At 49.4% G+C, this 26,493-nt stretch overlaps 1 protein-coding gene across 1 annotated transcript in view; it reads left to right on the top strand.

The window, feature by feature from the left end:
- Positions 1-26,132, top strand: part of CLDN1 (claudin 1) — a 32,203-nt gene extending 6,071 nt beyond the window's left edge. Inside the window, exons 2-4 of the mRNA XM_053304880.1 lie at positions 19,151-19,315; positions 21,472-21,556; positions 23,644-26,132. Of these exons, the coding sequence (XP_053160855.1) occupies positions 19,151-19,315; positions 21,472-21,556; positions 23,644-23,806 (413 nt within the window). The 3' untranslated portion in view covers positions 23,807-26,132. The remainder of the gene's footprint in view (positions 1-19,150; positions 19,316-21,471; positions 21,557-23,643) is intronic.
- Positions 26,133-26,493: the final 361 nt, after the last annotated feature.

Genomic DNA, 26,493 nt, shown 5'->3' with positions numbered 1-26,493 from the left:
CTTCTTGTATCTTGGCTTCATCCCATTCATGATGTGATCCCTGATTGGCTGAGATCTCCTAGAACAATTTCCAGAAATACAACTCAGTAGTTATTTGGGGTGGGCGAGGGGCAGAGGAGATGGTGCCAACCAGCAACAGAATGAGAGAATAGTGACAGCAAGCAGGCCAGGAAGACTAGCTTGAATTTTGCACGAGTTCATACACAGCCATTTCTCCTTGTCCCTCAGATGAGCTGCGATGCTTTGTGGTTTCCAAGGGAATATCATCAAACCAAACTGAGCTGCCATACACGTCATGGACTCCAAAGATTTCACCTTCCCCTTGAGAATGGGTGTGGTGAAAACAGTAATAAATGAATAAATGCTATGGTCTCACATTGCATGAAGCAAACTAGACTGCCAGGTTGGTTTTTGTGGCTGCTGCAGTGACCGTCAAACAACTTCCTTCCCTCTCATTCTCATCACTTGTGACTGCAAAATGCTTGTTAGGGGGAAACATGGTTAACCAAGGCGGGCTGGTTCAAATTACCCCCGAGATGTGCTGTGATTGTGGACTGGGTTTGTGTGTGTAATGTGTTTATCCCTGCAGATTTCAGCAAAGTTGGGGTTCCTGTGGGCCCCAAACGGCAGGGCAGCCCATGCAGTTTTCTGCTCCTTTGCCAAGCTTCCGAAAGTGGGCCGGAAGCTTTTGTGGTGAACACGAGTCTTCCCACACATGGGCTTTGGCTTGCCCTGCAATGCACAGCTTGCCCCGCTTACATGGTGCATCTGGAGCTGTTGCTCTGGAAGGATCTCTTGCACCATCCTTAGCCCATCTTGAGGCTCCTTCTGCTAGTCCGGATTTTATAGGAGGGTTAGAAGGGTCCTGGCATTTCAGAACTGTGTGAATCAGATAGGCCCTGTTCAGACATTATGCTATATGAGTGTACAGATGTCTGTGCACTTTTACATGTGTTTGTGTGAATGACTGTACCTGTGTTCATTTTTAAAGTGAACCTGCATTCAGGCCCTCCAAATGCATGGCACAGACAGGGAGTGTACTTCTGTACCTGCGTTCAGCATCACATGTGCACATATCTGTACCTGTGTTCACTTGTTGTATGAGTGTTGAACGTAACTTGTGAATGGGCCTATAGATACAGCCAGGTCCTGGGTACTGGACCTGAACCCCAAGTGAAGCAGCCACAGATGCTGATTTTGACCTATAAAGCCATATGGGTGGCTGGAGTGGGGCTGCCTGAAGGGTCACCTGCTCTCTTCAGAGCCTGCCTGTTCTTTAAGATCTGCCTCAGAGGCCTTGCACCACTTCCAGGTGCTGCTACCACCTGAGGTGAGGCAGGTGATGGTGTGAGAGTCTTTTCAGTGGTGGCACCCTAGTTGCAGAATACTCTCCACGGAGACTGTCAGCTGACATCTACTTTACTAGCTTTTTGACATCTTTAATGCTGTGTTTCAGGGGTAGCCAACCTGACACTTTCCAGCTGTGGTTGGCCTAACACCCCCATCACCCCCAACCACAATTTGTTGGATGCACTTTGTGTTGGCCATTTCTGATGTATTTTATTCGCGCTGTTCTCCATTTATATTGCTGTTTTGCTGCTGCTGTTCTTTTGTTGGTGATTTTATTTTTAAAAAACTTTATTTTTGCATTGGTTTTTCCAGGGTATAATGAGCACAAGCTAAGCCTAGTTTCAAAACAAAACATCCAATTAATCAGATATAACCAAAGCAGTTTGCCCAGAGTACAGAATCACCAACCCTTCAGACTATAATTATCCTCTCTCAATTGAACAGTAAGATCCAGTTTAGCTGCAGGGGCAGAGGATTGGATTCAAGATGAAAGAGCAACACACTACCAAAGTGGGTCCCATTGTGTTGCATAGGATGTCACAGGTTTGCCCGAGCTTTAATAACAAAACCTATGCAATGGGGCAGCTTGTCCATTTCCGAAGCCTCCTCAACAAAGCCTTGGGAGCGAAGCCTTTTCCAGTGATTCAGATTATTGCTCTTGCTGCTGCTAATGAGTGTATAACAAAATATTTGTGCCGAGCAGACTTCAGTTTCAATCATTGTTTAAAATTGTTAAATGTGTCTGCATCATTAGCTGCCTTGGAAGCTTTTGCTGAAAAGGAACATATACATTTTTTAAAAAGAAAAAAAAAGACAAGATCCATAAAGCAAATGGAGACTGAGGAGCAGCATTCCTGGGACTGGCTCGTTGTCTGGGCGGGGAAAATGCAGCTTCAAGAGCAACCTCCACCTGCTGCCTCCAGTCCTCTGTTTGTGTAAGTCAGGGCTGCTGCTCAACTTCGACCCTCCTGCAAATGTTAGCCTACAATTCCCATAATCCCTGGCTATTGTCCTCTGTGGCTGGGGATTCTGGGAATTGTAGTTCAAAAACAGCTGGGGGCCTAAGTTGAGCAGGCCTGGTGTAAGGTGTGAGCAAGGCGGAAAGTAACATCGCAGAATGCACACGCGGCTGGCTTCTGGCCTGGCCAGCTCCCTGGAGGAATGAATCCACACCCAGGATGTACCCCAAGATACTTTGTGATATCGCAGAGGATTTGGGGTCAATTCTAGGTTCCCTCGTAGGCTATGTCAGGTACAACTGAACCTGGATGAACATAGGAAGCTGCCATATACTGAGTCAGACCATTGGTCTATCTAGCTCAGTATTGTCTTCACAGACTGGCAGTGGCTTCTCCAAGGTTGCAGGCAGGAACCTCTCTCAGTCCTATCTTGATGCTACCAGGGAGGGAACTTGGAACCTTCTGCTCTTCCCAGAGTGGCTCCATCCCTTAAGGGGAATATCTTCAAGTGCTCACACTTCTAGTCTCCCATTCAAATGCACCTAGGGCAGACCCGGCTTAGCTAAGGGGACAAGGCATGCTTGCTACCGCAAGAGCAGCTCTCCTCTCAATGCGGCATTAAGAGCCTTGATTCTAATGCCACCTGCCTCCATTCCAACACCCTGGACACCCAGCGGGAAAGCAGTAGGCCGGGCTCAGATATCAGCCGACCGGGCATCAACTGGCCCTGACATGACCTCCCCTCAATGGGGCCACTGTCTTGAGCAAGAACTTCCTCCTCCTTTCCGATCTGTTTGCATCAATGGCCCGCAGGTCTCTGCTTGCCTCTCTGGAAACACCCCCTTGTGGAATGTCACGTCTTGGTATGGTTCAGCAACCAGACCCCAGGCCTGCTCTTCTCCCTACCCCAAATATCCCACGTCCTCTTCCCTTGAGCTGCTCCCTGCAAAGACCTTGGCCAGCAGCAACAGTGGAATTTGGAGCTGGTTCCAGGAGCAAGGAAACAAGCCCCATTGCAGTGCTTCTGGCCCAGGGCAGGGCAGGGCAGAGGAGGGCCACTGCCAGACCCGGCTGAGTCTCCTGCCGAGAAAACAACACAGACTTCTGTTGGCTCTTAAAGGCAGACGGGTTGATTAGTGGTTGCTTGAGAGCTTTCTCAATCTACAGGCTGGGATGGTTAGGACACAAGGGGCCAGGGAAGGGTCTTGGGCGTGCTGACTGTTGCCTCTGTGTCTTGTTTGTGCACTTCCCAGAAGCATCTGGTTAGATGCAGTGGGGGGAAAGGAGGATGCTGGGCTGGGTGGACCCATTTGGTCTGATCCAGCAGGGCTTGGCAGTGTCTTGTGGAGATCAAAGAGATTGCAAGGAAATGAAGGGCTGGACTGTAGGCGAGAGGGTGCTGCTGACTGGGACACCTTTATTGTAAAAGAAGAACAGTCTGCTCTAATTGTGTACCCTATGTCCAAATGGATCTTCCATGTAAAGAAGCAGTCTACCTACCTTTGAATATCATCAGGTCAGGAGACGAACAACAGAAAATGCCATCACTTGTGCTTTGGTGGTGGGCTTCATGGAGGTGTCTTTCTGGCCATTGTTAGAAACAGGGTGCTGAGTCCCATGTACCCTGGGACTGATCCAGCAGAGCTGCTGTCAGTGTGTGTGTGTGTGTGTGTGTGTGTGTGTGTTTCATGTATATACCGCCCATCCCAAAACAGCTCAGGGTAGTTCACACAATAGATAAAATAAAAACAGTTATGGTTTCCAACTGGTCTACCAGCATTTATTATCCATGTTAACTAAAGGGAGCCTCCATGTTCACAAGCAGTATACCTGTGAATACCAGGTGCTGAGCACAAATGACAGGGGACAGGCCTTTGTGCCTTGCTCCTTTGCTCCAGAGGCATCTGGCTGGCCATTGCAGGAGACATGAAAGATCCTGGGATGATGGGCCTCGGGCTGACCAGCAGGGCTCTTTTGTTCTCCTGCATTCTGCCCACCCACGCACCCCCAAATGGTTTTCCAGGCTTCCTTGGCGCAGGCCAGAACGTTGTGTTTTGCCTGGAAACCATTACGGAGCAAGTGCGAGGGCGGGGGGCGGGTGAGTGCCTGTGTTCTGCAGAAGCTGCGCCCTCGGAGCTCTCTTCTGGAGCGGCCTCCTGGGGAAAGACCTTTCTAGCCCACGGCCGTTTTGCCAGGCATTGGTCCTCCACTGTGGTCCAAGGGAGGAACCAAGTGCTGGTGGCTGTGTTGTAGCAGCAAGAGGAGGAGGAGGAGGAGGAGGAGGAGGAGGAGGAGGAGGAGGGAGAGGCGTGGCTTCAGAGACAGCTCTCTGGGCCCTCCATTCCAACAATAATGGGGGTTTGGGGCAGGACAGGCAAGGCGTGGGATGCCCTCCACTGAGGACTCACACCCTGTGCTGCAAGCACACAAAGGCCAGTACTGTGGCCGGGGCGGGGGGAGGGTGTGTGTGCAGATCTGGATTTTTTAACGGCAGTTTGCGTGAGGAGGATTTGCTTGAGAGATGCGCTCCCCGGACTTCACTGCAGCACTGGTAGTCCCCACATCTACAGGACTTCCTAGCTCCTTCCAGATGTTGAGCGAATGTGTGGGTGGGTGCGGGAGGGGCCTACGAGCTCCCCATGCACATCTGCCTTCACAATGGATATGTGGAGATCCGACGAGGAGACTTCTGCTGCCGTGACCCTGTTCCCCTGATGCACATCCATGGAATGGCTGAAAGGGCTTCGAAAAGCAGGAGTGGTGTGGCAGAATCTCTCTCCCCCCTCCCACCCTCCCTCCCACCCACCTCTCAGGTCCCACATTGCTTGGTTGGTTTTTTCCATCTGAGCAAGGGCCAGCGCGATTGGCATTGCCTTGCAGACGTCTGTCACTTCCTTCCAACCCCTTTTTCGTTGCTGAAAACCAGTCTTGGAGGACCCCAGTCTGAAGTGAGAAGCAGCAAAGGGGAAAGAATGCTGAATCCTTTCCTCACCTTCCATTTGTCTGACCCAAACCCATCCCCACTAGCTGTGATCTCCCTTTCAGGGGCGTAGCAAGGTTGTCGTGGGCCATGGGACAAAAAGCGAAGATGGGCCGCTGCCCCCACACCTCCTTCTTCAGCTTCTCCCGAGAGGCGCAAGGCGAGAGCAAAGAACAAGCTGCCACCCAGCCAGTGGGCCCTCCTCCCTCAGGGGCCCAGGGACATGTGTCCCTCCTTGCTCAATTATTGCTACGCCCCTGCTGCTCCCTTTAAGGAAATAGGTTGCAGGTGCCTGTCTCTTTCTCCCCAGGGATTAGCAGCAGCATGGGGAAAGGTAAGGGGAGAAACTGCTGGCAGGGAAAGGATCACACACTCTCTTCCTCCTCCATGTCCCTAACGCTGCTTTTCTGCCCCCAAATTGCAGCCTCCCAAACCTGCTTTTTAGTTTAGTTTAGTTTAGTTTAGTTTTTTAAGTCACGGAAAAGGCACCTGACTTGCATGCAATGTCTACTGAGAACGCAAAGAACATGGGTGAGAACAAGGAGCCAGTTTGGACAATTCTATGACTGGCCCCCTTCAGTTTGGGGAGGGAGGAGGGTGGGGCATGCACATCTCCCTCACCCCCACCTGGCACATTGGTGCCCCTCTGCTTCCACTTGAGGAGTGGTTTGGATGAAGCATCCCTACTACACCAGGCAGCAATCGTGTGCTGGTGGTGGGGAGGGAGATGGGTACACTGGTGGGGGCCCCCCCATGCTTAAAGGGGCCCAGTCTGAGTCTTGTGCAACACGGCCTGTGAAGCTTCCAGCAATGTGCTTCCCACGGCACCTGGCAAGTGATGACTCATCATGAATCCTCCTTGCCTTTCTGCCAAGGAGTGTCGCAGCACCGGGGAGTTTCACCTGTTCTGCCTTCTCCTTGGACTGGCACCACCAGACTCCTTCCTGGTGCCTCAGGGGTCAAGCTCCTTAGTCGGCAGCAGCAACAGACTCTATGGGGTCAGCTGGGGCAGAGTGGCCACTTCACTTCACCTGGAGGAGCCTAACAAGGACCTCCTGAAGTGGAGGACACCACGGACGCCTTCCTAGGGCAGGACTTGTGCAACCCAGCTTTGGCACCGTGCCATCCTGCACCAGCCGCTGGAAGAGGAACAGCCCAGGGAACCCATTTACTGCTTGGTTCTGCAAAGTGCCGAAACAGATGCACAGATACATAGCACCTCAGCACTGGAAGGGACAATCTAAGCCCATCTCCAGACCTGGAGCCAGCACCACCCCCTGGGGCAGTCCAAGCAAGCCATTGTTGGGCTCTGGTTTCCCATGCGGTTCCTTGCCTGCAATGCGATGCCGGCTGCAAGATTTGCTTGGCCTCAAAATCATGGCAGTAGCCAGACAGATTTCTTACACCCACACCCTGCCCTGGCCATGGTGACTGATGGCATCCATGTATCTGCACCCATGTCTTCTGGCTCTCCTCCGGACTTGCACCCATTTGCTGGCTCTCCCTTCCCTACTGAAGGCTCTGAGGGCTAAACCAATCGGGCTGAGGGGGGAGCGCCACGGTTCTTTTTCTTTCTCAAAAAGCAGCCACAAAGAAAGGGTTGTATTTGGATTAGGACCACGGTGTGGGGAAGGAAGGGTTAACACTTGGCCCAGTGTCAATTCCCTGACTTAAATCACATCTGGATGGGTTCTCCAACCCAGTATTTTACCTCTAAGAAACATGCAAGGAATTAAGATTGCACCTTCTTCTTTCCTCTTCAGAGCATGGCTCTCCCTGACCATTGCTGACCACCAGAGTCTGCAGTTGATCTTTCAGCAGCAACCCCTGCCAAAGTGTAGCAATTGTGTGGGTTGTATTTTGCACATTTGCCTGGGAACTTGGGAGCCCCGGTCAGCCGTGCTCCTGACCATCTGCGTGTGTGGCCATAAGGGGCGTGTGGGTTTCATCACTGGCCATCTGGGTGGCTGGTGCTCCCAGTTTATCCAGCCCAACAGGCGTGTTCTAGGAAGTCACCCGTTTGGTCCAGGATCTGCTCATGTCAATAACTTGTGTGTCTCTAGTAAGTATTAGGCTTGTCCTCCAGTCATCTCAATAAAATTTGTTTCATCTATCATTACCATTTTTTGCCCTATAACTCATTTCCTGTGCAGTTTTAAAAACATATTTTTAATTTATTGAAAAGCAGATATTTGTGCTTGCTTTAGTGTGTGTGTGTGTGTGTGTGTGTGTGTGTGTGTGTGTGTGTGTGTTGTTTTCCAATGTGGGAGTAAAACTTAACTTTAAAGATAAGGAACTTCCTCACACAGTGTAGCTGTGTGGGAAACCCCCTTGTGAAAAACAGGAGACGCCATGGCCATTTGTTTACTAAACACTGGTCTAGAGATAATTTGGTACATATTAGAGGGCCCATTCACATGGCTATCAAATAAAGGGTAGGAGGTAGTATATCTCCAGGTATTTGTGGACGTGTTACCCCATGAGAATCCCTCCAGTCCAGGTTCTTCAAAATACTAGGGTAACCCAGACTCTCTACCCTGGTCTAAACCAAGGTAGGAGGGAAAGGGAGCCCTCCTACTTTGCTCTTTTGGTCATGTGAATCCCACCTCCAGAAGCTGCCTGCAGAGGCACTAAGACATTCATGAGAACATGTACCACAAAGAGTTGTGTTTCCAAGCTTCTTCTTCTTCTTCTTCTTTGCCCAAAACAGCTGCATGGCGGCAATCCTAGTGGGGATCATGACACCTGGAATAGGTTAACTCTTTCACCTCACATCATCTTCCTGTTGTCTAGCAGCAGTTTGTCTCTGGAGTGAATAACTGCAGTTCTGTGCATGCTCACTTGGGATTCAATTGCATTGAACCTGGTAGGATTTACTTCTAAGCAAATCTGCATAGGATTGGTCTGAAAAGGGAATAGGGAGAAATGGGTTGTTTCTTTCCCAACTAAAATTTAGAGTCATCCAATGCAGCTGATGGGCAAAAAGTACAGGATGGACGAAAGAAACTTTTCTTCATGACATGCACAGATGTTACCATTATTTGCCACCTGATAGTCAGACAAACTCCGAGCAAACCTCATGCACACTGACTGCCCACAGGATCAAGTGGGCGTGTGGATACTTCCGTTTGTCATGCAATTCCATCTGGTTGCTGGGCAATTCCCCAGAGGCCAGAAGAACCTGAAAGAAACCCAGTGACCAGACTTCTTGGATGATGATGATGATGATGAGATGATGATGATGATGATGATGATGATGATGATGATGATGATGCTATCTACACACAGTCTACCAGATGTTATTGACTGGATTTGACTCTGACCCAAAAGCCTTTAGGTCCAGGCTCCAGAATTACCTAGGTGTACCTCTGGTGACAGCGCGTTGGGCAGAGGTGGGCAGGCTGCGACAGGTCACACTCTCCTTCAGAGGAATTGTTTTCTTTTTTCTTTCTTTATGTTTTTCTTTCCCTCCAAGCACTGCATTATAAATTGCTTTTGAAATTTGTTCAGGTGGAGCACAGGGAGCTGTTGCTCAAAAGGTAATGGTATCATTATCCATCATCATCGTCGTCATAAACAACAATGACAACAGCAACCACAACAGCACCCAGCCCTTCTTCCAAAAAGCTCAGCGGCATTAAGGCTGGCCATGATCCTGGGTGCACCAAGCAATTTTCTGCAGTTCTGTGGGTTGTGGCCCTCGTCTTTGGAAGTCAAGAATTAGAAATCCAAACCCTGAACATAAACAGAACAAAACAAAACTCTGTACACTGAAGATGAATCAGAACCTGAGATCAAAGCAAGTCCAGACCCCTCTGCGGGCAATATAGAGGGAGAGGCCAAGGACAACATTTTTCCATTCTGGGAAAGGGTGTGTGTCTCCAGCAGCTCTGCTTTCCATTCCTGGCGTCTGGGTCACTCCACCCTTGCACAACCAACTCCTAAACTGTTTACTCAGAGGTAAATCACACTAAGATCAATGGGACTTAATTCCTCACAAGGACTGCAACTTCCTTTTAGAAGGAAGCCCTTTGTGGCTGGCAGACCTTTTGCAAGTGCAAGCAAGGAGGCTGAATCCAGCAACCCCAACGCCGATGCACTTTGCAAAGGATCAGCACCTGGCTTTGTTGCAGCCCCTACAGATAGGAACAAAGGTAGCTGCCCTCTGCTGAGTCAGACCCTTGTTCCATCTAGCTCAGTATTGTCTGCACAGACTGGCAGTGGCTTCTCCAAGGTTGCAGAAAGCCCTTTCGTGGAGATGCCAGGGAGGGGACCTGGAACCTTCTGCATAAAAGCATGCAGGTGCTCTACCCAGAGCAGCCGCATCCCCCAAGGGGAATATCTTACAGTGCTACTCACACGTAGAGGCTATTCACACCACTAGCCCGATTACATCCCACCGTGGGAACCAGCGGGCTCGGCTGCAAGCCCGGTGGTTCCTGAGTGGGTAACCCACTCAAGTAGCCCGCCTCTTAAACCGGGTTTGCGGAGCAAGTGCTCCACAAACCCAGTTTTGGGGATTGTGAGTAGCCGCGGTGCAGCTCCGCACCACAGCTACTCACAAGTAGACCCCCCGCGGGAGGCTAAAAAGCAGCCTCCCAGCTCGGAGGTCTCTCTAGTAGACCCTGCGTGCTCGTGCAGGGCATACTGGAGCTTCCAGGGGCCGCGCGGCCCCCGAACTCCCCAGCCCCTGCCGGCTCTGTCATGGAGCCAGCAGTCATGTTGGCTGCCGATCCGACTGCCCAGGCAGGTCTGCCTGATCGTCTGCGGGGAGACGATCTCTCTGCAAACCTGGACAAAGCGGGTCTCACTGATTGTGAGACCCACTCCGTAGTCTCCCATTCAAATACAAACCAGGGTGGACCCTGCTTAGCAAAAGGGGCAGTTCATGCTTGCTACCACAAGACCAGCTCTCCCCCAATTAGGAGATATTGCACCCTGCCCTCCAGCAGTGGCTCAAGATACTTGTGTGGTCAGGTCCGCCCTTTAAGAGGGTCAAGACTTTGCCACCAACAAAGGAAGCTGGAAAATCCTTGAATACAATGTGATAGATAAATAAAATGCCAGGCTGGTGTAAGAGATATGCAATACAGAAACAATCAGATATGTAAAAAATGAACCATATGGTGAAACTGGAGCTGAGAGAAAATGAGATACAATGCAGAAGATATTCCTGAAAAGAACATGATAAGGCAGGGAATCCTTTTGGCTGTAAGAGTTTGTATAGACATGTTCAAAGTGTTTTGTTGTACATTTATTGAAAGGGTTGCAACTTGTGAATAAATTGTTTCTTAGGTTTTCCTAAGAACTTTATAAAACTCTTGTGAGATCAGAGTTTGGATTTGTCACAAGCTGAACAGAGACTCTGAGGTCATTCACACAATCAAAAACTAAGTTCTACCCAGGTTTGGGAGCTCCCAATTTTCAGTTGAAGTGATTGAGCCTCTTCTCACAATTACAGAGAAGGGCTCGTGGGCGGGCTGTGGGGAAGGCAAGTTTAACCTACCTTCCCTGCAGAGGGGAGTGCACAGTGCATTATGGGAATCCCCCCTCCCCTCCCCGAATGTGCCAGCCGCAGCTGCAAGCTCAATAGGTGGGTTTGCCACCATGGAGCTGCCAGGATTCGGCCGATCCCAGTGGTTCACATGTGCGTGCAAAACCATGCTGGGCTCCCTTAGCCCGGTTTTGCACATGTGTGTGAATAGCCTCATTGTGTGGAAGCAAGGTAGGAGAAAAACCTGAGTAGAAGTGATTGTGTGGGTCACTTTTCCTCCTCCCTTGCTTCCACTCAATCACTTCTACCCAAGTTTTCCTCTTAACTTGCTTCCACACAACCAAAAACTGGGAGCACCCACAACTCCCAAACCTGGGAAGAATACAGTTTTTGATTGTGTGGATGACCTTTCTGATGAAGAACACAAAAATGTGGTTTTAATGCTACACATCCTTAGGGGCTCTTTGTGATGGCCTTCTGCATTATTTTCTCCTTTGTCGTGTTGTTATCTGCATTATCTCTCTCTTTTTTCCAATTACTGCTTCATTACATCATTTTTTAAAAATGTATCTGTTTGTTTCCATGAGCCTCTTCTCACGATGAGTGAGAAAGGGCTCCAGAGCGGGCTGTGGGGAAGGCGGGTTATACTTACCTTCCCCGCAGATGATACATGCCACATTGCTGGGCATGTTCCCCACGCACCCAGACGATTCCCTGCGCACCCAGGCAGTGGGGAGAGTCCGGGGCCAGGATGTGTCGTCCTGGCCCCCGGAAATACCATGATGCACTGGGTGAGTGTTCAGTGCATCATGGGAATTCCCCACCCCAGGCTCCCCACAATCTGGGAGCCACAGCTGCTTGCCAGACGAGCAAATAAACAAGGTTAAGGGAACACTCGCTCCCTTAACCTCGTTTTACTGGGGGCTATTGAGGCAGGTTTGCCGCCATGTTGGCGTCGAGATTGGCCCAATGCCCAGCGGTTCACACGTGCGTGCAAAACTGGGCTGGGCTCCATTTGTCCGGTTTTGCACGCGCGTGTGAATAGCCTCCATATTTTGTATCTCTTAAATCAACCTGAGATTTTATATGTCTGTCACGTTGTATTCGAGCATTTTCCAGCTTTCATTCGTGCTCGTTATATCATGCTATTACCAGAGTCCTCTTGAGTATTGCCCCAATTTGTTCTGACCAACAAAGTCAGGTCAAGACAGTTCGTAGCCCCTTCCCACATAGGAGGCTCAAAAACAGCTCCAGGTCTCTCTCGTGCCATTTCTGACACGTGGATAGTCTGTGAGTGTGGGATAGTATGTATGTATGTATTCAACATATTTATATACCGCCCAAAGCCTTTTTCTCTGGGCAGTTTACAATAAAACAATGCAAATTAAAACAAAATTAAAATTAAAAAGTTTAACACAATGTCAAAAACTGTTAAAAACTTTAAATCTAATTAAAAGCCTGGGCTGAGAGTATTTATTTATTTATTTATTTAACATATTTTATACCACCCCAAACGCAATTTCAAACCAATAAAAAGATTAAAACATTTCAACAATTAAAATTTAAAAAGTTAAAACTATTAAAACACAATTAAAACACAATTAAAACAGTATCTAATTAACAGCCTGGGTGAACTAATGTGTCTTGACTGCCCCTTTAAAAGTTGTAAGAGATGGGGAGGCTCTTATTTCAGCAGAGTAGGCTGATGAGAACTTGGAGAAGGCAATTCCTAGTTGTAAAAAGCGTGGGTGGGGCTGCTACGTATTTGCTCTTCGTCTTCTAGCTGCTGTAGGCAGAATTGTTGTTACTTGCAAGGAGTTTGAGGAGATGTGCTGCTCCGTGCAAGACTTACGAGAGTCAAATCAGCCCCAAAGAGCTGCTCCAGTGTCAATAGTGGGGGGCAGGACCGCCTCACCTCACTTCAGGAAAGGGCCACCCCTGTTTAAGATTGACATCGAGAAGATGGCCGTCCCAGTCAGAGCCACTTCCTGGAGTGACCCCAAGCAGGTTGTTATACGGCTGGCGTTCCCAACTTTGGGTCTGCAGATGTTGTTGGGTTACAGCCTTCTTCTTGTTCTTTTTCTATGTAAACCACTTTGAGAACTTTTTTGTTGAACAACAGTATAATAACAACAACAACAACTCCCATCATCCCCAGCCACAATGGCCAAAGGCTGGGGATGATGGGAGTTATAGTCCATCTAGGGACCCAAGGCTGGGAGGCCTAAGGCTGTCCAGAGTCAAGCAGAGGTGGGCTGACGTTAGTCTTGTGTGGTCTTCTTAGCTTTTCCAGAGTTCCTGTATATTGATGGTACAAAGCAAGTATATACAAGATCTCTGAGCAGTTGAAGGCATCTGTTTTAAGCCATCCTAAGCCTACAGTCTTGCTTCCGAAGAGTTTGGCTGGCTCAGACCAAGACCCACCAAGTCTAGCATTCCTTGCAAGGATCTCAGCAACTGCCAAGCACAGCACATACTCCAAGCCAGCCAGTGGCCACCTCTGCCCTAGAAGAAGCAAGACATATTATACACCATTGGGACTCTCTAGTTATTAAAGGGAAAGTCCCAGTGGACATACCCTTGGTGCAGTTTTAGGGGGTGATGAAGATATGAACCAGGTTCAACCACTTGGCTCCTCTTGGATCAAATAAGGCATGGCGATGGTGCTGCATTGTAAAAAGTGGGTTATTGCTCAACACTGGACAGCATAAGGCAAAATGGGGGTCTTTGGGCAAAGGGCGGTATAGGAAAATAGATAGATAGATAGATAGATAGATAGATAGATAGATAGATAGATAATTATTAAATTAAATTAAATTAAATTAAATTAAATTCCTCATACCCAAAGTACAAGCATAATAAGTGGTACTCTGAGCAAAGTGAAAGGTTTGGTGGCATCATCATCCATGGCCGAGTTCCTTTGCCCCAGTCTTGCCTCTCTCCACTTCTTTCAAAGACGGATTCAGCATTCTGGGGTCAGAGGGATCATTCTTTGTACTTGTGGGGCGTTTGTCTCGAGTGTTCCCAGGCCTTTGCTATGTAATTATGGGAGTTGCGCTTAACAGATACTGCTCATCCCAGATTTACCTATGAAAGGGCTAGGTATTTAAAGGGCTCTTATATAAGTGAGTGATGCATTCACCGAGTGGTATAACCCATCCTAACCCTTAGGCTCTGAGTGGGTCACAGTGCTCTCTTATCACATTCCAACTGGGGTCGGACATCAGCCGTGTCCCTGGGAGTTATATCCATCGAAAGCCATGGGATTCCCCCCCCACCCCGCCGCGCCGCAAGGAGATGTATTCAGCACTGGGGTGTGAACTGGACAAATGTCCTGAAAGGTCCCCCTGTAAAGAAGGGGAAACGGGTGCAGGGCGGTGTTTGTGGGTGCAGGTTCCCCAGCTGCTACACAACGAGGCTGTTCTCACAAGCAGCCCAGGGCTGCCACCTGGCTCTTAGCCCAGGTTAAGGGCACAAACGCTGGCACAGAGACAAGCATCCAGAGCACTAGCCCCCTGGGGGGGTGGAACTGGTGCACTGTGGGATAGGGAGGTGCACGAACCTGTTTGAGGGGGGGTGTCTCACTTTAAGGGCGGGAGAGGGTGCACTCACCCCTCCCCCCACTTTCCCCCCACTGGCACTCAGTTTGGGTAGAAACCTTTGGGGCGGGAGTGTACCTCCTGGCCACCCCTTCTTCTTCTTCGGCCAGAAGTGGCTGGAAGTATCGGGCGCGCATGTGCACATCATGATCGTGTGTGCACACTTTGCACGTGTGTGCCGTGCGCCCAATACTTCACTTCCGTCCGAAGAGGAGGAAGGGGCGGCAGGGAGGTACACTGCCGCACCGAAGGCTTTTACCAAAACCGAGCACCAGCGGGGGGGAGTGGGGGGAGGGGTAAGTGCACCCTCCCCCGCCCTTAAAGTGAGACCTCCCACCCCCTTGAGCCACCCCAGCTCGGTTCCGTGCACATCCCTACTGTGGGATTCCCAGAGGCCTCTGTTTCCCATCACTGCCAAGAGTAGCACTGAGAGTCCTTCACGCGGCTCCCAGCAGTTCTGGCCATGTGGGTGTGCTGCAGAGGCTCAGAGCGGTGCCCTGGGGGAAGGGAGGTTGGACCATGCCTTCCCCTCTGTGTGGGTGCAGTCGTGTGAAATAGCCTCAAGATCACATGAGTACCAACAGGGTGCTAGAAGCTGTACAGAGAGTGCAGAGAGACATGACCCAGCTGATGTCCCGCAAAGGCTTGCAGCCCAGAAGAACAGTTCTAGTGGGACCAGGAGCCAAGTTGTGACACGAGAGTCAACATAGGGTCAAAATGACGCGAGAGGGATCCATTCAGTCACCTAATTGAGAGACCTCACTCCTTCCCCTACTTATGGGTGGAGGAGATGCAGGACCACAACCTGCAGGACCACCTCCGACACCTGTACATTCAGCACTGCATCTGAAAGGGGTGCCTACTCACACATGGCTGTGTGTGCATTAGCTCTCCATCCCCTCGGCAGCCGTGCGTGATGGTGACTCTCCCAAGGACATGGAGAGCTTCCGTGTGTACAACTGGATGTGCGTAGAACCAGAGGTGTATCTAGGGGAAATAGCGCCTAGGGCAAGCACTGAAACTGCACCCCTGTCCAAACATATGACACCCATCTTTCAGATAACTTTACCATAATATCAGCTGAAAAATACAAGTCAAGCTCGTTAATCTTTTAATATTTCAAAAACTATTTAGCAGTGGACGTAGCCAGACCAAAAAATGCTGGGAAACTACAAATTTCAGTATGCTGGGGCTCATGAAATACCCAAATACTATGTGGAGGTATACTTAGAAAACTAAACAGAAGTGCCTGTCTAATTCTCTACTATGCATTGTAGCATCACCATTACATAAGTCTTAAAAATCAATGGAGAATTTGACTTTTCCCAGATACTCTGAAAATAATTAAAGGATATGCAGAGTAAACTGTGTCACCGCTTGGAATATATTCTAGTATTTCATATTTCCCTGCCACAATCAGAAGGACTGCAGTGGGATTCTGGAATGCGGGCTGCCTTTTTAGTCAAGGCACTGACATGACGGAGCCCTTCCTTGGCTCCTTGGCTTCTTGCCTTTCAGCTGTTGGTTTCAGCAATCCTTTGGTTCTCCCTACCCTAGAATTATTCTAGTCTGTCTTAGCTGTATTTTAAAAATTGCTATTTTTTAAGAATTTAAAATACATTTCAGGATGTATTTTAATAATTGCTCTATTGTTTAATGAATGTTGCCATCTGCTTTAGGTGGGTAGGTGGGTGGTATTGTTTAACCAAAAGGAGCTAGAAATGATTAAATAAAAGAAACCAATGCATAACACAATCCCACACACCATCACAGCAGGGATTCTCAAACTTGGCCATTATGGCAGGGGATAGTGGGAGCTGTCCTCCAGCAAGAGTCAGGAGCGCAAGTTGGAGACCCCCTGCTTGCTGTGAAGCTCACAAGCCTTGTGCTTCACCTTGAAGGTACTGAAGTCCTCTCCAAATGCTCAGTATTATTAGGAATGAGACATGCCTAGGAAGCATTTCCCGAAAGTCGTGGCTGCTAGTGAGAGCAGCAGTGATGTAATAATGATGAATGGCATCTCTAACTCCAGTGGGAGACTGGAAACTCCTGTATGGTGGTGATGTGATCTCCTTTTCCAAATGCTTCAACATGGATGATGATGATGATGCTATTTACACACAGGGGCTATTCTGACGATCTGCAAAAATTGGGCTAGGAGAGCCTAGCCCAATATTTGCAGATCGTCAGAACCACCGGGCTCGGCTGCAAGCCCAGTGGTTCTAGAGAGAGTAATCCACTCAAGAACCCCTGCCCCAAAACCAGGTTTGTGGAGCGAGCGCTCTGCAAACCTGCTTTTCAAAATCATGAGTAGACCCCAGGAGGGGAGGTGAAGAGCCGACTCCAGGGGTCTCCCCAGTATGCCCTGTGCGCTCGCGCAGGGCATACTGGGGCTTCCAGGGGCCGCGCCCCCCCACTCCCCTCAGCCCCCGCTGTCTCCGTCTCGGAGCCGGCAATCGTGTGGGCGGCTGGATCAGCTGGCTCCCTCTCCGCTCGTGAACGGGGAGAGAGGGCTTAGCCCGCTCTCCCTGCTCACCCGAAGAAACTGGGTCTCACGGATCCAGTCCTTCCCAAGGACCTGGGATGGCTGAATTTTATTATCAATGTTGTTGCTGTTATTATTATAGATATCGTCGCAGAATATAGGCTGTTCCCAGTAAAGTGGCTTTTTGTAATTGGATTATTATTTCTTGTTTACACAGTCAGACAGGTGATATTGACTGGGTTTTTAAATCCAGACATCGAGTCCTTCCCAAGGACCTGGGATGGCTGAATTTTATTGTCAGTTGTTATAGATATCGTCGCAGAATATAGGCTGTTCCCAGTAAAGCTGCTTTTTGTAATTGGCTGATGGTGATTTCTGTGGCCCCTATGGTGTTGAGGTGCTCTTCAAGGTCTTTTGGAACAGCACCCAGGGCGCCAGTTACCACTGGGATGATGATGATGATTATTATTATTATTCTGCTTTTCTACAGACAAGTTATCAAAGCAGTTTATGTAGAAAAAGAATAAGCTGGTTCCCCATCCCAAAAAGCCCCCCCCCAGTCTAAAAAGAGGTGCCTGCAACAGCACTGGAGGGTGCTGTGTTGGGGTTCAAGAAAGGCATCATCAGTCACATACCTTGACTCATTCCACTGTGCAGAGGTTCCCCAAGTCATAACTTGAACACCAACCTGAGAATTCCTCCAAGAACCCCTGAAAGGTAACCCTGTGTGGTTGTGTGAATGGACCTAGATGGCCCCCTCTGGACCCTTTCTTAAAAGAAGAATCCTAAACAGCATCAGCATAGTACTGGTAATTTCCTATAACGGCTTGGGTCCAGGTTACTTAAGAGAGTGCCTTCTCTGTCGTGAACCCTGCCGCCTATTAAGATCATCTGGAGAGGTCCGGTTAGGGTTGCCACCAACTCATTTGGTGGCAACTAGGGACCTGGCCTTCTCTGTGGCCGCCCCAGCACTTTGGAAGTTGCTCCCGGCTGAAATAAGAGCACCCCCTTCTCTGTTTGTTTTTAGGAGACCCTGAAGATGTACCTGTTTTCCCAGGCCTTCGACCGATACCAGTTTTTAAAGTTTTAATGTGTTTTTATCTATTTTATCTTTTTATGTATTTTAAATGTTTTATATTTTATATTATGTTTTAATTCTATAAACCGCCTAGAGAGTTCGATACTAGGTGGTATATAAATTCAATAAATAAAATAATACTAATACTAATACTAATAAATTTCCAGCATTGTCCTTGTCATCACAGAGATATTGCTTGGCTTCTTTGCCTTAAATACAAGGAAATACAATGAGGTCATTCACACAATCAAAAACTGTGTCCTACCCAGGTTTGGGAGCTTTGTGTTCTCTCAGTTTTCAGTTGTGTGGAAGCAAGGTAGGAGGGAAACCTGGGTAGAAGTGATTGTGTGGAAGCAAGGGAGGAGGATAAAACTACCCAGGTTCTCCTCCTACCCTGCTTCCACACAACGGAAAACTGGGAGCACACACAGCTCCCAAACCTGGGTAGGACACAGTTCTCGATTGTGTGAATGACCTCAGTGTCTCTTCTGATTTGGGGCTGGAGCTCAGGGTCAGAGGCCATGATTGGCTTTTAAAGGAGTCTCCTGATTAGTCTCCAGCATCTCCAGTGAAAGGATTGTGGACTATCTGGGCTATGAGAGAGACTTCTCTCTGTCTGAGATCCTGGAAAGATGCTCCCAGCCAGAGGTCACAGTCCTGCGCTAGGTGTGATGTATCGGGGTACCTTGACCCCAATAGGGGAGGTTCGTTCCTGGGTGGATGGAGCCCAATAATCAGCCCGGACGAGAGGACTTAAGATCAAAGCTTTATTTGCCCTTAAGTAGCAAAGGTGCTGCTTGGCTTGCGCTCAAAGCAGGACAAGGCTCAACACAGACAGCAATACATTTATACACTTATTCTTCAGAAAACAGCTGCATAGCAGAAACAGATTGTTGTGTTCACTGTGGCTGGCCAAGGTTCCAGCCGTTAGGGAATAGGTTACAAGACAAGTACGTGCAAGCAAGTCTACTCCAGCCCTATCACGTTCAGCACTTGCGGTTGGTTACCCTGACTTCTGGGGAAAAGAAAACTTCAGGAATAACAGTAGTGAAATCTACTGACAGGGCTTTTCTGCAAAGCAGATCCTTGAGACTAGTTACATAAAAGCTTGTGTCAAGCTGTGCACCTTTATATCTAATTTGCCATACATCAGGTGGACCCATGTCTGACTCGGGAGTAAATTGGCTTCCTCTCTTCTTCTGCAGGCCATCTGCAGGCTACCCGGGCCCTGATGGTGGCCAGCATCCTCTTGGGTCTCATTGCAACTTGTGTTGCAGTGATTGGAATGAAATGCATGAAGTGCATGGAAGACGACGAGGTCAAGAAGATGAAGATGGCTGTCCTTGGAGGCATTATGTTCCTGGTCTCAGGTACGTCATGGTTTTGGAATGAACCAGGACTGTCTTTGGTCTGGGACTTTGGTTCCTTGCTAGAACTTGGCAGGAAGTCCCCAGAACTGGGAAAAGAGGGGGCAACTCCAAAGTGTTTGCCTGCCCCCACCTGCCCAAACCTTTGCTCCTGAGAAGTGGCGAATGAAGAGGCCAGAGTGTTGCAGGGTCTGGTTGACACTACCTGTGAATCCCCTTACATGCATGATGCAGAAAGGGTGGGTTATAAATGCAGGAAAGCAAAAAAAAAGGTCTTTGCCAAGAGACAAGGAGGGAGGCAGCCCTCATTGCTGGATCCATAGCAGGTAGTTAGCGGAAGCAAACAATTGCCTGGGAGATGCTTCCCCACTGTCCCACCCGGTCAGTGGGTCAGATTGAGACAGGCACTGGCAGGCTGCCCCAAAGGCCCCCTTCTTCTTCAGAATGTATATCCTCAGGACAGCAATTAAGCAAATGAAAAGATACAAGTTAAATTAACAGCAGAGAGGTAAACCTCTCTGGCAGGAGCGTTCCATGGACTACAGCTGGGAAGAGCCTCCCCTCTGATTGCCCTCTGCCTGCCTCAAGGCACCTGAGGAAGGACCATTCATGAGGAGTGGAAGCCACAGAGGAGAAGTCTCCAGTGGCAAGAGCCAGGATCCCAGGAGAACGGCGTCTGCTGAGATGCCCCCAGAATTCCCAGGAGGGCTCTGGTGGCTTGCCATTGTGGCTCCTGGCTCTGTATCAACCCACTCCATATCCATGATGTGGGTGAAGTTTAACCACTGAGACTTCGCCTGATCTCCTCTTTTTGGAAAAAGCAGCTGTGAGGGCCTCAGTGTGGCTGGGAGAAGGAGGGTGTTCTAAAATGTGTTTGCAGGTTTCCCTCTCTCTAGCTATCAGCTGCTTCAGGGGGTGCAATTTAAGTCAGAGGAAATGATGAATCCCCCTCCCTGCATGGTGGCCGTGATCCAACTCCCCCCTGCCGCTGCTTTTCAAAACAAGAAAGGGACATCAGGCACTCCGGGCTCCCCTCAAGTTTCGCCAAGCTGAGATGTTAGGACACAGCGAGGCTGTTCTGACGTGCAGCCAAGACTGGGCTAACAACGCCAAGCCCGGTCTTGGCTGCTCATAAGAATGGCCAGCAGCCGTGCGACTGCTCTTGGCAGCAAGCCCACCAAAGAGGCCCAGCCATGAACCGAAGTTAAGGGAGCGAGTGCACCTTTAACCCAGGCTCAGTGATAGTGTGTTGGTGCCATGCAGTGTCATGCAGTGCCAGCACCAGGGAGGGGGTCCCCTCAAATGTACCACGTACTTGCATGATACATTGTGGGACTTCCAGGGGCCGGGACAACATGTCCCAGCACCCGACCCTCTGCGCTGCCAGGGAAAGCCAGTTCCCGTCTGGGTGCCCACCAAGGACTCAGGGGTGCACCTAAGCAATTTTGGCACCTGCACTGCCCTGCTGCGAGCCCCCCCATGTGAGCCCCCCCCCCAAACCTACATGTGAGGGGCTTCTGCTGCACAGAACCTACCTTTTAATTTTTTATTTTTTAAAAAAATCGGCTTCTGTGCAGCCGAGGGGTGGCTGCCGGGGGCGTGGCACTGTGCACAGGCTTGCGACCATCTCTCTCAACTGCGCAGGTGCACCTCGCAGTTAGCAAAAGATGCTGGGCCGAACGGACAGGCCCAGCGTCACTCTGGCCACTGCTGCCGCTGGGTGGGAGGAGAGAAGGACTGCTCGGCTCCCCCGTCCCTCCCGCAGACATCCCTCAGCTGTGCGGCAGCTGAAATTAAAAACAAACAGAAGTTTGGCAGGGCAGGTGCGAGGTGGCTGCAGGGGGCCCCCTGGCCATTTGAAGGCCCCCCTGGACCTTGGAGGCCACGGACCAGGGCCCCAGTGTCCGGGAGTTAGAGCACCTCTGCAAGGACAGGCAGATTGTCTGTGGGGAAGCTAAATATGATCAGCCTTCCCTGCCGCCTGCTCAGTAGTCCTCTCACATAATCATGAGAAAGGGCTCCATGAGGCCCAAATGGCAAATCCCAGGTGCTCAGGATCTCCTGTTTTCTTGCGCCCGTGACTCAGCTCACCTCTGTTGGGTTCACACCTCTCTTCCCTGTTGACTCACAGCATCTTTCCATCTCATCTCTGCCCACAGGTTTTGCAGCACTGGTGGCCACATCTTGGTACGGAAATACTGTGGCTCGGGAGTTCTTTGACATTTACACACCCGTCAACACCAGGTATGGAGCTCCTCAGCCCTGCTTTCTGAAACCCCGCATGCCTGGAGGCACCAGAGGCTGAACCGGGGTCCTTCTGCATGTTCTCTTTCACTGAGCTATGACCCTTCTGTATTTCCACCCGAGGCAAATATTGAGGTCATTCACATAATCGAAAACTGTGTTCTATCCGGATTTGGGAGTTGTGTGTGCTCTAAATTTTCGGTTGTGTGGAAGCAAGGTAAGAGGGAAACCTGGGTAGAGGTGATTATGTGGAAGAAAAGTAGGAGGAAAAGCTACCTAGGTTTTCCTCCTACCTTGTTTCCACACAACTGAATATTGGGAGCACACACAACTCCCAAACACAACAGAACACACTTTTTGATTGTGCGGATGAGCTGTGTGTGAGTGCTTCATCTTGGATCCATTTCAGAAGGATGCAAAGAGCCTGATTCACACACACACCCTGCCACACACACACACACACACACACACACACACACACACACACACACACACACACACACACCATTTTGCAACCTAAGAGGTGTGTAAGTCTTGTTTCCTGGCTTGTCATCACCATGCTAGAGTAGCCAGAACAAGATGCAAGATGATGACCGGGATCCGTGTTCCCCTGCCTGGCTCTGGGGGCTGCAATGAGGCTGCCTCCTCAAGCCATTGCCAGGACACCAAGAGAGAGCCAGCAGCGTAAGGCAGGCTACAAATTCAGCTGATAAATCCATCTGATTTGGCTCTAGCATGATGGGCTGAGAATGGGAGAGAGTTCCACGTAGGCTTGCTTGAGGCTCCAAGTGCTTTGGAGGACGGTTTTTTGTGGGTTTTTTATTGGCACTGCTCTTCATCTTCTTCCACCTGCCTTTTGATGGAACTTGGAGAGTTCTCATATTAACATTGCAATTGGCACATGTGGAGTTTGCCCCAGTTTTCCAGCTGTATCCCTCCCCCACCCGCCCCATTTACCAGTTACCAATTCTCATGAGGGCAGATGTGCATTGATTGAAACACAGCACAGAAAGGGATCCTCGAGGTCCTTGCATTCTGGCAGCAGGATCCCCTTCTGCTCTGTGATTTGAGGAGACCTTTGCTCTTGAGCTGGCAAGAGGCAGAGGCCGGGCATCTTCACTGCCCTGGTGGGATCTGTCAGCCTCGCTCCTTACCCACCTTCTGCTGGGCAGCTAAGCTGTTTTTGTTTCAATAGGGTTTAAGGGGCTCACCTGGTTCAGGGGTTCTCAACCCAAGGCCATAATGGCTGGGGATGACGCAAGCTATAGTCCAACAACATCTGAGGGCCCACACTTGAGAATCTCTGAACGGGTGGTGGTTGTTCAGCTGCCTCTACAGATGCTTTGTGGTCTCTGATGTGTCACTGCCATTTACTGTGAATTGTATTGGCTGCCATGATCTGCAGCCATCGTGGAGATGGAGGGAAGGTTGCGGAGATGCTGCTTTTGTGCCTGTGCAACATCCTCTATGCTTAGGAGATTGCGGCCACATCCCTGCACACCTTCCTTCATCTCTGTAACGCCTGTGGGTGATGCCAGCCATTGGCGGCATATTGTTTATTCACAACTAAGTCGCTCACATGTTTTTATTATTGTTTTGAACGTGCACAATTGCACTTCCATATTGAAAAGCAATTTATAAATAACATGGAATCAATCAGTCCATAAACAAATGCTCTCTTGGACACAAGGATAGCTCACCTGTACAATTGGGAGGGGGGAATTGTATAAACATTCGGTGGCAGGAACAGCCCTGGATTTCAGGAGTGCTCAGCAAACTGCCCTTTGTCAGCCACCTGGGTGGGCCCCCAAAGAGCTGCTCCATTGCCACTGCCTCCAGAGGGCTGTCCAGGCTCAGCTGTAGTCCTTCTGAGGGCCCCGTGGCATCTGCCCACTGCACCACGCCTCGATGCTGACCCTGATGGGCGTGTCCTTGGTTTTGACATGTTCTCACCAGCTCTGAGCCTTCTGGGAAAGGTGGGATAACAATCTAGCTAAATAAAATTAGGGCCAATGGCTGGAAATGTAAATATAATGCACAATGAGTTGTTCCTGACTCCTTGTCTCCCCGCCCCCCACTTCTTTCAGATACGAATTTGGGCAAGCTCTTTTCGTTGGCTGGGCAGCTGCATCTCTGGTCCTGTTGGGCGGAGCCTTCCTCTGCTGTTCTTGTCCCAGAAGAGAAACTTCTTACCCACCCACTCGACCGTACCCAAAGAGCGCCCCTTCTGGAGGGAAAGATTATGTATAATAGTGGATGGAGATGGAACTACCTTGGTATTGAAGAACCCCAAAGGATGCTGCCTTTCTGAAAGCAGAGCATGCAGCTTTGGCCTGCTGCTCTCTCTTCCATAAATCAAATGTGTATATTTATATAAATACCGGTGGGTGGGTGGGTGAGTGCATGTGTGTGAGTGCAACCAATTCTGTTGTTGGATGTGTGATCCTTCCTTGCCTTCCCACCTGATCAGTGATGAGGAAGCCCAGCCCCAAACATGTAGGTATTCACAATGAAATGGTTGTGATGCATCCATACTTAGCAGAAATACTTCCTTTCACTGGGAGACATCGACCATGTTTGTTCGGATTTTCTGTTTATTCTCTGAACATGTGTCGACAACTACGCATGCTCCTACCATGTACTTTCACGATCCCTGTTCTTTTGTATATATTCTTTGTCAAAGCAATATAATATGTTAGCATAGTGTAGGAGACCAAATATTCAAAAATACTGGAAAAAATTGTCTGCTTGGAGAATCCTATTGAAAGTGTGAATGTGTTGGAGTTTGGGTTTGTCCCCCTCTTTCCTGTAGGCATGGGAATGAGGAAGCTGTGGAAAGCAGAGCATCCAGATTCTACCCCACTGTCAGAGTGGGTGGGAGTGTCTGAACTTCCTTACAAGGATCTCATTCCATTCCCTACTGCCCTGCCTCCAGAAAACTTTCTTCAGGCCAAGAGTCTCAACTGGGTCTGAGCAGGGATCTAGTTTCAAATTCCATCTCTGCCAGCCTCTTGCTCACTGAGTAGCTTTGGCAATGTCAATAGTGTCCATTGGGACTACCGTAAAATGTCATCAGGAGGATCAAAAGAGTTGGGGGGAGGATGGCATCAGTTGCCTTCAGGGGCCATGAACTGTGACTCATGGACTTGATATTCTGTACACCACCCAGGATACAGTGGGCTCTAAAGCAAGGTCTCCAGCACATGTTACTACTAGTGACTTTACTAGCAGTAAACTCACAAGCCAATGCAGTGATTTACATAATGATAACGTTTATTTCTCAAGACCTTGCGTATATCATACGATCCTCCCAGGCCCTCTAGGTGCCAAAGCAGAGAGAGCTCAACCTAGATTTTGATAAGAATGGGCTGATTGAACATTTTTAGGTGCTCAATACATAGCGGCCCATTGTGCAGAGAGGTGGGGGGGGGTGGCTCCACCACCCCCATAGTCACTTGGAGGTGGAACATTCAAACTAGCCCAAATTGCATGGTTGATACTGACTGACATGATGAACAACCCTGTGTTGATGTTGGGGACCTGCCGGGGCTGATCTGTAACTTGAAAGGCAGCCCCAATGGTGTGGTGTGAAGCAGTTGTTGTAGAATGCCTTGACACTGCCTCTGGGCACTCGTACAGTGCTATTGCCATGGTTTCCCATGGAATATAGGAAGCTGCCATATACTGAGTCAGACCATTGGTCCATCTAGCTCAGAATTGTCTACACAGACTGGCAATGTTTTCTCCAAGGTTGCAGGCAGGAGTCTCTCTCTCAGCCCTTCCTGGAGATGCTGCCAGGAAGGGAACTTGGAGCCTAGATGCTCTTCCCAGAGTGGCTCCATCATCCCCTGAGGGGAATAGATCTTGCAGTGCTCGTGCGTAGTCTCCCATCCAAATGCAATGAGACCCTGCTTAGCCAAGGGGACAATTCCTGCTTGCTACTACAAGACCAGCTCTCTTCGCTGCAGTAGTGCTACAGAGGCAGTGCTCTGCATCTGCCCTGGAAGCAGTTTTAAGTCATGCTGCATCGTTGGGGCTGTTTTTCTCACAGACCTGGTGAGTCCCTCATGTTGGCCAGTATGTGGATGTGGCTGGTTTGGATGTTTCACCCTCACACTATGTGAAGGTAGGGAAGAGCAGCATGTCCTCTCTCTTCTTGATGCAGTGGACTGCCATGGATGGAGAGTATCATCCAAACCACCCCAATATCACTAGAGGACAGAGAGGAATGCCCCCCCCCTCAAGTCACAAAACGATGCCGCTAAGAAACATTCCGGGTGCAGACATCTGAGGCTGTGGTTCGATTCACGATGCTGCCAGGAATCTTGTTGGCCTTGATGAAAACTGTAAATCTTGTTTCGCTTACTTCGGAGTAAACATGCATAGGACTAGGTGACATGCCCAGTACCTTTCAACCACAGCCCACTCCCCTATTCACAAGCAGCTTGTAGAAGAATCCTCATCTTCACCTGGTCACCATCTTAACTGGTTCAGCCTCAGTAAGGAAATGAGACTTTTCTATGCAGATGTTGTATAAAGTGTTAACCATTTTCAATAAATGTAACCATGTTTTTTAAAGAAAACATGCCTGAGTTGTGCTGCTTGTCTTTATATTTGTGTCTGGAGAGAGAATCAAAAATCCAGCTTCCTTGGGAAAATCTTCCTTTAGCAGTCTTTTGAGCACTGCCATGAAGTTGGACTGAATGACTTTAGAACTTGAGTCGGGGAGGTCACCCAATGAAATCATTTGGCTGCAAATTCAAGACAAACCAAAGGAAGTATTCTTTTCAAGATGCCTAATTAACGTACGGCAGGGGTTCTCACCCCATCATCAACTCCAATAATCCCACAATGGCCTTTGGCAAAGGTTGGGAACCCTTGACTTCTGGAATTTGCTTCCACAGGATATGGGGCTGGCCTCTGGTCTGGGTGGTTTT

The sequence above is a fragment of the Hemicordylus capensis genome, chromosome 3, assembly GCF_027244095.1.
Source record: "Hemicordylus capensis ecotype Gifberg chromosome 3, rHemCap1.1.pri, whole genome shotgun sequence".
Classification (NCBI taxonomy): Eukaryota; Metazoa; Chordata; class Lepidosauria; order Squamata; family Cordylidae; genus Hemicordylus; species Hemicordylus capensis.
The sequence above is the reverse complement of the archived record's forward strand: the minus strand, read 5'-3'. Positions and strand labels throughout refer to the sequence as shown.